Source organism: Alnus glutinosa, chromosome 5 (genome assembly GCF_958979055.1).
Source record: "Alnus glutinosa chromosome 5, dhAlnGlut1.1, whole genome shotgun sequence".
Taxonomy (NCBI): Eukaryota; Viridiplantae; Streptophyta; class Magnoliopsida; order Fagales; family Betulaceae; genus Alnus; species Alnus glutinosa.
The window spans coordinates 3005807-3018218 of record NC_084890.1 but is presented as its reverse complement, the minus strand read 5'-3'; the positions used below and the strand labels follow the sequence as shown (position 1 = coordinate 3018218).

General features: G+C 33.7%; 2 protein-coding genes across 3 annotated transcripts; both read left to right on the top strand.

Annotated features, from left to right (window-relative positions):
* The first annotated feature begins 2149 nt into the window (after window positions 1-2149).
* Window positions 2150-5751, top strand: LOC133869679 (F-box/LRR-repeat protein At3g26922-like). 2 transcript variants are annotated; one of them, XM_062306742.1, is made up of 4 exons: window positions 2150-2350; window positions 2662-3738; window positions 5085-5234; window positions 5338-5751. In XM_062306742.1, exons 2-4 carry the CDS (start codon window positions 2791-2793, stop codon window positions 5605-5607), a joined length of 1368 nt encoding a protein of 455 aa, XP_062162726.1. In that variant the 5' UTR covers window positions 2150-2350; window positions 2662-2790; the 3' UTR covers window positions 5608-5751. The 2 variants fall into 2 exon arrangements, with proteins under 2 accessions (XP_062162726.1, XP_062162727.1); XM_062306743.1 differs by having other exon boundaries at window positions 2151-2350; window positions 5341-5751.
* Window positions 5752-7093: 1342 nt separating this feature from the next.
* Window positions 7094-10452, top strand: LOC133868811 (F-box/LRR-repeat protein At4g14103-like). The gene is made up of 4 exons (XM_062305828.1): window positions 7094-7486; window positions 7790-8986; window positions 9742-9891; window positions 9997-10452. Exons 2-4 carry the CDS (start codon window positions 7979-7981, stop codon window positions 10276-10278), a joined length of 1440 nt encoding a protein of 479 aa, XP_062161812.1. The 5' UTR covers window positions 7094-7486; window positions 7790-7978; the 3' UTR covers window positions 10279-10452.
* Window positions 10453-12412: the final 1960 nt, after the last annotated feature.

Genomic DNA, 12412 nt, shown 5'->3' with positions numbered 1-12412 from the left:
AAGTAGATATTGACCAACATTTTGAATGCAAAAAAAATCACTTAGAAGCTTATGATAAATTTGTGTTTAGTTTTTTTTTTTTTTTTTTCTCTTCCGATTTGGTCTTAATTCGGTGTCCATCTGCGTTGCTGTCTTTGGAAAACCAACCAGCAGTCTTCGATTGCTGGGTGCATTACTGCATTGGTAGTTTTATTGTATTGTTTGGTTAATTCTACAAACCAAGGTTTTTCATTTTTTATTTTTTTTAGATTTTATTTTATATAATTTTCAGTTTGGGCCACCTAATTTCATTTTTCTCGTTTTTTATTTACTTATGTTTTTTTTTCAATCTTTCGAAGAAAAAAAAAATTCTTTTTTTTTTCTTCTCTTTTTTTCTTTTTTTGAATTTATTAGGATATATTTGTCTTATTGAAACTTTTTTAGGGAATTTTATTTTATTTTATTTAATTATTTTTGTTGACTTTATGGTGACATTGACATTTTTTTAATAATTTAGGAGAGACATTGACACAATTAATAGTTTAAGGGCACATTGCCAATAGTCGAAGGTTATCAGTATATATATGTTACTAGGAGTTATCAGCATATTGGTGGACCGATGATAGTACTTGGAGTGTTGTGTGAAAGATATTGCATTTTTGTCTTTTATGATGTATTTGGAAGGAAATGAATTAAATAAGTTTTGAGATCGTGAGGGTGATGGAAGAGCTCAAATCTTTTTTTTTTAAATTACATTTTTTTTTTTTTGTTTTTTTTGAGGGGTTCTCCTATACTTTTTATTTGTGGATATATGGTTATATCTCTCATTGCATGTTATTTTGTTTTATTTTTCTAGTTAGATGTTTTTTCTTGCATATTTGTATACTTGGAGACGCCTTACGATAAGTATGTACTTTTTTCCCGCACATTAAATCGACAAAAGGAGAAAGAGAAGTAGATTTTATGACTAGTCATGCATATTTGCAAACTAATGAGCTTTAACTCAAATGCTTTAAAAAAAAAAAAAAACACTTTAAATTGAGAAAAGGAAAAAGAGAAGTAGATATTACGACTAGTCATGCATATTTGCAAACTAATGAGCTTTAGCTCAAATGCTTTAAATAAAATAAAATAAAAAATAAAAGAAAGAAGGAAAGAACAATTTCGCAGCCATATTTGTTGATAATGAAACTTTGGTGTTCCTCCTCTTAGCCTTCCTATGCTGTCTGTTGTTTTTTTTTCAATTTTAGGAGTCTTTTTTTGTAGTTGTTACTCGACAAGTATTTGGGTAGGGTTCGTTAAGACCCTATCTATACCTTGTTTAATTGTCTTTACTGGCGGTATCGGTTCTTGGCATTCGCGCCAAGAATCAATAGAGCCACGTCATTCATTTGATGTATTCCTTATAATGTCTGTTTTCTTTGGTGTTTATTGTTTGGGTTACTAAGTCTTAGTTTGTTGTTTCTAGTTGTAATTCTTATTCATTTACCTATTAAAATAAAAAAGAAATATGGAAAATACTAACGTAATAAATATTAGGGTTAAACACATTTTTAGTCCTTGAGTTTTCACAACTTTATTTTTTAGTCCATAAGTTTCAAATTGCATCACAGATGGTACCTCAATTTTAAGGAAAATACTGAATTGGTACCTCGGTTAAGTTTTTCGTCCAAAAACTAACAGTTTACGTGTCAACCTCAGAGGTTGACACGTGGCACTATATAAAAAAATTAAAAATTAAAAATTAATTTAAAAAAATGAAAAATAATTTTTTTGAAAAAAAAGGGGTGGGCGGCCACCCCCATAGTGGCCAAAGTGGGTGGCTCAGCCACCCCCTTGTGTTTTTATTTTTTTCAATTTTTGATTTTTTTTATATAGTGCTATGTTTCAACCTCATATAAGCCGTTAATTTTTGAACGAAAAATTTAACCGATGTACTAATTCGATTTTTTTCTAAAATTAAGGTTACATTTGTAATGCAAATTAAAATTCAGAGATTTAAAAATAAAGTTGTGAAAAATCAGTGACCATAAGAGTACTTAACCTTAAATATTAAGTAAATGAAAGGATAAATGGTAATTATGAGAATAATGAGATATGACAATTGACAACGTCCCGACAGAACTTGGTTTAACAATTGTTTTTTTTTTTCTCTCCAAACGCTGACGTTTTACACCATCCATCAGCAACGGCAAATGCTCAGGTTTTGGAGGGAATTCCTATTCTTATTCCCCGCCAAAAAATAGACCTATAAAAAAAATTCCCTCCATTTAATTACCTCTTTATCTTGATTCTCTTCGCTTCCATCCACCGAAACACCAATCTACCCACGAGAAGCGCCGTCGTTTAGTTCCCGCCGGTGGCATGAAGGGTAGGTATCAAAGCCTTCGTTTTTATCATCCTTAAACCATCGTTCTATATTCTATAATTACTTTGCTTGTGTGCTTTTTACCCACATTCCCAGATGTGAGTCTCTGTTTAGAATTAGGATTATCATTTCCCATGGATTGTTTGGCATAGGTATTGTTAGAATATGTGAGATGTTTTTCATATTAGTCTTAGATTTATTTATTTTTCTTACTACAATCCTCTGTTCTTGTTCAAATTTATGCGGCCCAATTGTAAAATCGAGTCATAAAATAATTATTTTCTTATTTTATTTTATTTTATTTATAATAACAGGGATCTTTCAATCTGGCCAAGATTCTGCAACGTTGAAAATTCTGTAATAGCTCTTGTTTATAGCTGGGAGCTTTTCCCTTCCTGTATTTTGCTGACGAAGTATTGGGGATATTGGGGAAGCGTCTGAATATGGAGGCAGATTCTCTTATTCAAAATCCCAAAAAGCAGAGACTGAATGAAGAACAAGGCATTGATGGGAACAACAAATGCTTTGGTAACTTACCCGAGTTGATTCTTCGACACATTCTTTCCTTTCTTTCCATAAAGACTGCTGTAAGGACAAGTGTACTTTCTAAAAGGTGGCAATTCCTTTGGACTTCTAATCCCTATCTTAATTTTGGAAAACATATACCTGGTAAGAGAACACTTCTGATGAATTTTGTGGAAAGAGTGCTTTATCTTCGGGACTCCTCTGATATAAAAGAATTCGTTCTCGATTTTGATGTGGAAAGTGATGCATGTCGTGTCAAATCATGGATCACTGCTGCAGTAAGGCGTAATGTTCAAACTTTGAGTATCTGCCTTTGGGGCTCGAGAGGACAATTTTCATTGCCTCGATGTGTGTTTACTTGTGAGACACTGACAAGCTTTTACCTTGATATGCGGTGTATCCTCAAGGTTCCTCCTATAATCTGTTTCTCAAATCTAAAGGTATTGATTATTGAAAATGTTGCATTTTCCGATGATTACACAACCCAGCAGCTTCTTTCTGGTTTGCCAGTCCTTGAGACATTGTATTTTGAAAACTGTACATGGGGGTGTCACAAAGTTCTGAGTATTTCTGCCCCCAAGCTTCATTTTCTAACCATAGTCGAAGATGATGATATGCAGAATCCGAGTGGTTGTAAGTTTATGATTTTTGGACCTAGTCTCAAATATTTTGCTTATGGTGGCAAATTCCTCAATGAATATTGTTTATATGACTCATTATCACTAGAATGCCTAGATTTTGATGTCGATTGCTATGATGAGTGGGCAAGTGATGGGTGGGCAAGACAAGTTGCTTACCGCATGTTTAAGGTGCTTATAGCGACCCCTAATGTTCAAGACGTAAGACTTTACGGTAATGCATGTGAGGTACGTTTGCTTCTCTCATTAGAATTCGAGTATTTAATGAAACCCTGCACCAAGTAATATTGCAGTGAAAGTGTGTGTTCCATATTACATTGTTGGGTACAAAACTTTTTAGGACAAGGTGTCTCAATATGTGTATCATGGCCTCACTTTGATAAAATCTGTTTTACAAGTGTCACTCCTATAAAAAAAAATTCATATTTCTATACCAACTATAATATGGATCTCACTATACCTTTAGTTTCAAATAAGTTTTTAATTTGGTGATTCAGTTGTCAAGAAAATTTGCATAATGAGATCTTTCGTTGTTTACTTTTTGTGGTGCATCAAATGGTTAAAATTGAAGTATAATCATGTAATACTTGATTTAGTAAAACAGATCAAAGGATGATCTACACTAATGCATTTACTCATTCTATTATTTATTTATTTTTCCTTCTATGCAAGTAATGAGACTAAATGGGTTGGTTTCTGTATGGGAATGGGAAACCATTGGAGGTCCTGGGGAGCACCCAAGGCAGGAGAATGAAAACCTGCAAAAGATGGTCTAACAAGGGATAACTCTGACGCTCTAAGTCAATTCTTTTTCAGAGAGGAAATAATAGACTTATGAATAGAGTGTTTGTTGGAGACAGAAAATGGTGTCCCTTTTACCTGAACTTCATCCTCCTTTTATAGGAGGAAGTTGGAGTTCGTGATTGAGTCTAACCCAATTCCTTGATTCTTGGGATTGGGTTGTTGTTTGAGCTGATCCTTATCCTGGGATATCTGGGCCTTGTTGATACTAGACTTTGAGTTGGACTGGGAGAGAATCCTTGAACTCTCGGGATTGGTCTAGAGAGATGTGAGGAGTTCATACTCGACTTCAGTCTTTTTTTGGGCCTTTCTTGCTATTGGGCTATTGTTCTGGAACTGTTCCGGTGGGCCAAAAGACTTAGTCGGCCCAATTCCCAACAGAGGATATGTTCTACTCATGGTTTCTATCTAAACGGTGAGAGATTCTGTATATTGTCTATGTTCTTATGTAGGTTGTGCCATTCATAGTAAATGCCGAATTCTTTTTCTTCTTGCTTGGCCAGACTTGAAGCTAAGTCTTACCTGACCCCATCCAATCTCTTACAACTTGAGCCAAATTCCAAGTAACTTTTTTACCTATATTAGAAAATGGTTGGACATTATTCATTAGATTTGTCTTTAATTCCAAGCCATCCTTCTTGTTGCTTATCTCGTAATCATTAATCAAGTTTCAGTGCTATACCAGCATGCTTTTATTATGCGTTTGTCATTTTCATTTACTTTGTCCCACTTAAGTCTCTTAATTATGATGCATTGTTTTATCTTGTTTTTAGGTTTTAGCATATGCAGCAGAACTCCTACCTAAGATGCCTATCTTCAATAATCTGTCGTATTTGAAACTGGGGTCATTAAAACTTCAATGTGCTGCACTATGGAAGATATTGCAAAATTCTCCCTGTCTTGAGACTCTGAAATTTTTTCTGGTAAACTTCACTGGCCTACAATGCTTACCATAATCAATCCTTCCATCTTATTGCATATATAGTATGATGGCTAAACGTTTAATTTGCAAAAATGATGATTTAGCAGATCGAACCGATTTCCGATCGTGAGAAAGCTGATATAATTTTGGATCCAATGCCTTCATGTTTCTTGTCCCATCTCAAACGCATTAAAGTTGGTAGTTATGATGAAGAGAATGACCTGTATGTGATAAAGATTCTACTCAAAAATGCAATTGTTTTGGATAAAATGGTTATATCTTTTGAAGAGAACTTAGAGATGCAAGATGCTTTCTACAAACAGTTGATGAAGCTCCCTAGAGGATCACAGAATTGTAAAATCGTTTTGAAATGAGCTTTTCTTGAACTCTTGCTCTAAAAAAACTAGCCATTAGTTTCTGCTATGGCTTGTTAGCATTTTACCCTGCCTAGGCTACTTGCTGTTATAGAATGTTGGTTTATGTTATTTATGATAATTAGTTTTGTAAGCTTATGTTAATTTTGTGTTCAATGTTTTTATTTTATTTCTTTTTGTTTTTCTCTCCGATTTGGTCCTGATTCAGTGTTATTTGTGATGACGTCTTTGAAAAAGGACAGAAATTTCATACAACACACATATAAGAGTAACGCGCGTCCTTTAAACATGTGAGAAGCACATGTTTTTTTATTAATGCTATTAAAACAATACGTGTTTTTCATATGTCAATGGACACATGTCAATTTTATATGTGGGTTGTATGAAAAAATTGTCTGTGCTATACAATGGGATGCTTATTAATGCGTGGTTTCATATAAGGGAAAAATATAAAATTAGTCTTTTTAGTTACACCGATATACGATAAGCTGGGTGGTATGCAAGAATAATAAATAAGTTTATACACCACTTTTATCTAATTCTTTTACGAAACCGTCTGGTGCCGAAAATAATAAATATACAAGTATAAAAAATGAATTAAATATATATTCAAAAAAAAAATAAAAAAAAATAGGAGATAGCCGAGCTATCCCTCTAGCCAAAGTGGGGTGGCCGAACGCACGCCATTAGGGTGTATTGGCCACCCTTTCAACTAATTGAAATTCATCTTTGATTTGGTCTTTTATCTTTTTATTCACCTTTTGGCCAATGTGAACGGAAAGACGAAAACTAGAGAATCAGATATGATAACTATGGAGAGTTCAGATAACTCAACAATTATTATCTTAACATAATGAAGATATGATAACTATGGAGAGTCAAGATAACTCAACAATTGTTATGTTAATGCAATGAACTATATGCGTGTTTGGGTTTGCGATTTCAAAAAGTGCGATTTTAAAATAACGATTTTAAAATGTGCGATTTAAAAAAAAAAAAAATTTTAAAAACACAGTTAAGCGTTTGATAAAATCGCAGTTTGACCTTTAAAATTGCAAGTTGGTCTTTTAAAATACTGCGTTTTCAAAAAAGCATCACATTGCTTGCGATTTGAATAAGCATTTTTTTGCGTTTTCAAATCACAATTTTTTAAAAAAGCAGTTTCTAAACGGTTCATTTTCTACGATTTGGTTTAAAATCACACTTTTTCTCTACGAAATCGCAATTTCAAACGCACCCTATATTTATAGGTGGGTTTCATATACACGTGGCATTCAACTGTTTTTGTTAAAAAAAAAAATTAGATGAAAGTTGACTGCAATAATTATTATTTTTACATACTACAAAAAAGCTTTGAAAACATTTTTATGACACATGAGACTAAATTAACATTTTTTTTCCCCTTTATATAATGATTTACACAGAAATATTCGAATATTAATTTATAGTTTAGCAATAGAAACGCTTGTTGCGGTTGCGGATCAGATTTTTTGAATTCTTTTTAAGGTATTTTATCGTTTAGATTTTCTTTAAATCTCAATCATTATTTTCATATTAAATGATTTAGGAGTTTTGGAGGGAGTTCCGTTCCTTCTTCCTCCCTGATATTCCGGTCGTCTGGTACCCGCCAGTGGCATAAGCAGTAATTATCCCTCCTCTGTTCTTATCATCCTTCTTAAAATGTCTAAAGCCTCAAATCAATCTCAGCCGTGAAAACCCCAAAGCTGAAAACTTCCTCTTCCCCTGGCCTGCTCAAGAACCAGAGACCCCCTTCCACGACACAAAAATGAAAAACCCTCCACCAAATCTTTTTCGGACTGCCCTCCAACCCCCATCTATGAGAAACGCCGTCGTTTAGTTCCCGCCGGCGGGATGAGCGGTAATTATCAAGCCTTTGCTTTTGTCATCCTTAAACCATCGTTTTGTATTCTATAATTACTTTGCTTATGTACTTTACTCACATCCCCAGGTCTGAGTATTTCTTTAGGATTATCATGACCATCTTGCCTTATTTTACCCATGGATTGTTTGTCATAGGTATTGTTAGAATATGTAAGATGTTTTTCATGTTAGTCTTAGATTTATTTTTGCTTACTATAATCCTCTCTTTCCATTCAAATTTATGTTGTACAATTGTAAAATCAAGTCATTCAATAATTATTATCTTATTTTATTATAACAGGGATCTTTCAATCTGGCCAAGATTCTGTAATGTTTAAAATTGTGTAATAGCTCCTGTTTATAGCTGGGGATTTTTTCCGTTCCTAAAGGTCCTGTATTTTGCTGAATGTTGGGTATATAATATCAAACTCACTGAGTTTCTACAAAATTTTCTGAAGAAGTATTGGGGATATAGGGGAACCGTCTGAATATGGAGGCAAATTCTCTTATTCAGAAACTCAAAAAGCAGAAACTGAATGAAGAACAAGGCATTGATGGGAACAGAAAAAGCTTAAGTAACTTACCTGAGGATGTTCTTCTATACATTCTTTCCTTTCTTCCCATGAAAGATGCTATTAGGACAAGTGTACTTTCTAAAAGCTGGGAATTCATTTGGACTTCTATTCCCATTCTAGAATTTAGGAAAACCTTGCCTGCTAGTAGAACGCTTCACATGGATTTTGTGGAAAGAGTGTTCTGTCTTCGGGATGACTCTGATATAAAAGGTTTCTTTCTCGAATGTGATGTGCAATGTGATGTATCTCGTGTTAAGTCATGGATCACTGCTGCAGTAAGGCATAATGTTCAATATTTGTTTATCCGCCTTAGGGACTTGAGAGGACAATTTTCATTGCCTCATTGTGTGTTTACTTGTGACACATTGAAATGGTTATTCCTTGATATGCAATGTATCCTCAAAGTTCCTCCTATAAAATGTTTCTCAAATCTAACAGTGTTAAGAATCAAAAATGTTACATTTTCGGATGATTACACAACCCAGCAGCTTTTTTCTGGTCTGCCAGTCCTTGAGGTGTTGTATTTAATGGAATGCATATGGGGGTGTCTCAAAGTTATTAGGATTTTTGCTCCCAAGCTTCATTCTCTAACCATAACCGAGGCTGATATGCGGAATCAGAGTGATTGTAATGATCAGAGTGACTGTGATGATGAGAGTGATTTTGATGAAGGTGATTTTGATGGAAGTTGTCAGATCAGAATTTTTGGAGCTAGTCTCAAATATTTTTTTTACTCTGGTGAATTCTTCCATGAATATTGGCTCTACGATTTATCCTCACTAGAAAGGGCAAAAATTGTTGTTACTCGCTCTAATGTTACTCGCTGTTATACGAGGGGAAGAGAAGTTGCATACCGCATGTTTAAGGTTCTTATAGGGCTCGCTAATGTAAAAGACCTAAGACTATACCGTTCTGCAGATGAGGTACGTTTGCTTCTCTCTTTATAATTTGAGTATTTAAAGTACTGTATCAACATAATGGTTGAATTGTAAGCCCTCCTTTGCATCTCTTGCCAAAACGATATATAATTTAATGGTAAAATTGGAAAAGAAAGCTATCATTTATGCGTTCATGGTCGTTGAGTTGTGACACGTTAGAAGAACATTCTTGTGGATGAGGAAATATTATGACACAGAGTCTTGACTTCTGAACAACCACTTAAAATGCATAAGGAACTCAGATATTCAGCGATTGTCTGTTAAATGAAAGTTGCCAATGTATAGAAATGGGAAAACCATTAGGTAAGTTCTACTTGTGATTTCTATTTGAATTGTGAGAAATTTTGTGTATTTTCTATGTTCTAATGTAGATAAATTCTGTATATTTTCTATGTTCTAATGTAGGCTTTGTGTCACTGATAGAGTGATAGTAAATGCGAAATTATTCTTCTTGCTTGGTAAGACTTGAATCTAAGTCTAACCGACCCCATCCAATCTCTTATAACTTGAACCAAATCCCAAGTGACCTTTCACCTATATTAGAAAATGGCTGGAAATTATTTATTAGATATGTCTTTAATTCCAAGTTTATTCTTCTTGTTGCTTATCTAGTTATCTCATAATCATTAATCACGTTTCACTACTATACCAGCATGCTTTTGTTATCCGTTTATCATTTTTATTTGCTTTGTCCTGCTGAAGTCTCTCAATTATGATACATTGCTTTATTATGTTCCTAGGTTCTAACATATGCACCAGAACTCCTACCTACTGTGCCTATCTTCAACAACCTAAGGTATTTGGAATTGGAGTGGGGAAATCTCGATTCTAAAGCGCTATTGAAGATATTGCAAAACTCTCCCTATCTTGAGAGGCTGAAATTTTTAGAGGTAATTTCGCTGGGCTACAATGTTTATTACCATCGCGAATCTTTTCATCTTGTTGCAGATATACCATGATGGCTAAGACATTTAATTTGCAATGATATTTAGCAGATCGATGAGGTCTCCGAATATGAGAAAGATGATATAATATTGGATCCTATGCCTCCATGTTTCTTGTCCTATCTCAAGTGCATTGAAGTCGGTAATTATGATGGATTTGAGAATGAACTTTCTGCTGTAAAGATTTTACTCAAGAATGCATTTGCCTTGGATGAAATGGTTATAATTTTTAAAGAGTACGATGCAGAGAACTTAGAGAAGCAAGAAAATCTCTACAAACAGTTGGTAGAGTTCCCTAAAGGGTCACAAAATTGTAAAATCGTTTTGAAATGATCTTTTCTTGAACTCTTACTATTTGAAAAGGCCATCAATTCCTGTATGGCTTGTTAACCTTTTACCCTACCTAGGCAACTTGCTGTTATAGAATGTTGGTTTATGTTATTTGTGAATATTAGTTTTGAATCCTCCAAACTTGTAAGCTTATGTTAATTTTATATGTTCATTGTTTTTTTGTTTCTCTCCGATTGTCTTGTTTTAAGTGTTATTTGCGATGCTGTCTTTGGAAAATCAACTGATTATCACATCAATAGAATCATGAGTACTATATATCACCTCCCAATTCCTCCTCTTCTCCCCAAAGCCTAAAATTTCCATTATGGCTAAAATTGTGACATTTCAAAGATTTTGGGTTCATCATTTTGAACATTTTGTATTGCATTAGATCCAAAGTCAACACAATTTATTCAGACATTTAGTTTAAGTGATGTTTTAGAAAGGGGACGGGCACGAGCACGATGATATGGTTAAAATTGTGATATGGGATTTTAATCTCAAGTCATATCACAATCATAAAAAATTACATTTTAGGCTTTGTTTGTTTTAACATATAGCGCGTACAGAAAATTATAAATATTTTTATATTTTCATTCAATCATATTAATTACGAAAAATTAATTTTTAATCACAACGTAAAAATATTAATAAAAAAAATAAACCTAATAATTTGAGTTACAACAGTGGTCTGGCGGAAGTGTGGTGGTTTGGTGTTGACTTGGTAGTTTGACCGTTTGAGAATGAGACACTCAAATTCATAAAATCATTTACAAAATTTAAAAATAGAAATTATTTTTCGAAACTAAAGAAATTGTTTTGATCAAACCGAAAATATTTTTAGTTTGACTATTATTTTCAATGGCACAAAATATCGAAAAATACGAAATATTTTACGCCAAAAAAAAACGGAGCCTTAATGTTTATGGATGCTTCCCCTTTCTTTTCTTTTGGTTGCAAATTCACTCATTAAAAAAAAAAAAAAAAAAAAAAAAAAACCCAAATTGAACAGATTGAAATTGACATGATTTATGACCATATGGAAAGGTATTCTAATAGTGGGGGGTGGGCCGGGTGGCTCTTACCCACTAACCCACTCCTTAATCTACTGAGATTAGAACCCACGACCCACACACTCAACTGACCCATTATCCTATCCTATTGGGCGTACAGCCCACTAGTACAGTACCACATCCCATAACATTATGGAATTTGGTTAAAATGGACGACACCATTTTTCGGGAAATAAAGCAAAAGAAAAAAAAAATGAAAAATCAGTTTGATTTACAATTAGCTTGGCATGAAAATGAATTTAAAAATTCATAGGTTATGTCCAAAAAAAAATTAGTTTCTATAGTCAAATTTCATCAAACATTTAACGGTGTCCCTTCTAAAAAATATGTATAAACATTAAATTAAAAAATTAAAGAAACAAAAAAAAATTGAAGAAATAATTTTTTAATTTTTTAGAAAATAGGGTCTCATTTAGTTTGTGGCTATTCTATTAGGAAAATGAATAGTTATTCCTATGAATAAAATGTAGTGGAATGAAATGGTTATTCATAATCTTTAGTTTGGTAAGAACACATATATTTTAATTGGAATTTAATCAAAATTACTAAAAAAAACCACATATTTTAAAAAAAAATTAAAAAGAAAATCAAATTATTAAAAAAACAAGGCAAAAAAAAAAATCCATGGGTGGCCGACCACCTATTGGGGTGGTCGGCCGCCCACCAAGAGGCCACCCCTGAAGCGAGTTCGGGGTGGCCGAGGCCACCCCCAAAATACTTGTCGGGGGTGGCCGGCCACCCCCGAAACGCCTTCGGGGCCCACCGCGAGGTGTTTTGGGGGTGGTGCGACCACCTCTGGCTCCATATACTAGCTGGCCGGCCACCCATTGGGTGGGTGGCCAGTAAAGGGTTTGATTTTTTAGTTTTTTTTTTAAAAAAATAATAATAAAATATAAAATATTTTTTTTAAAAAAAATATATATATATATATATTACATTTACTCCAAAAAATAGCTATTCCTCCTTGTAAAGGAATAGGTATTCCAATGAGAATACCTATTCTAAGAAATAGACCCTACCAAACCCTTTGAATTGAAAAATCTTCGGCCGTCCCAAACAAAACA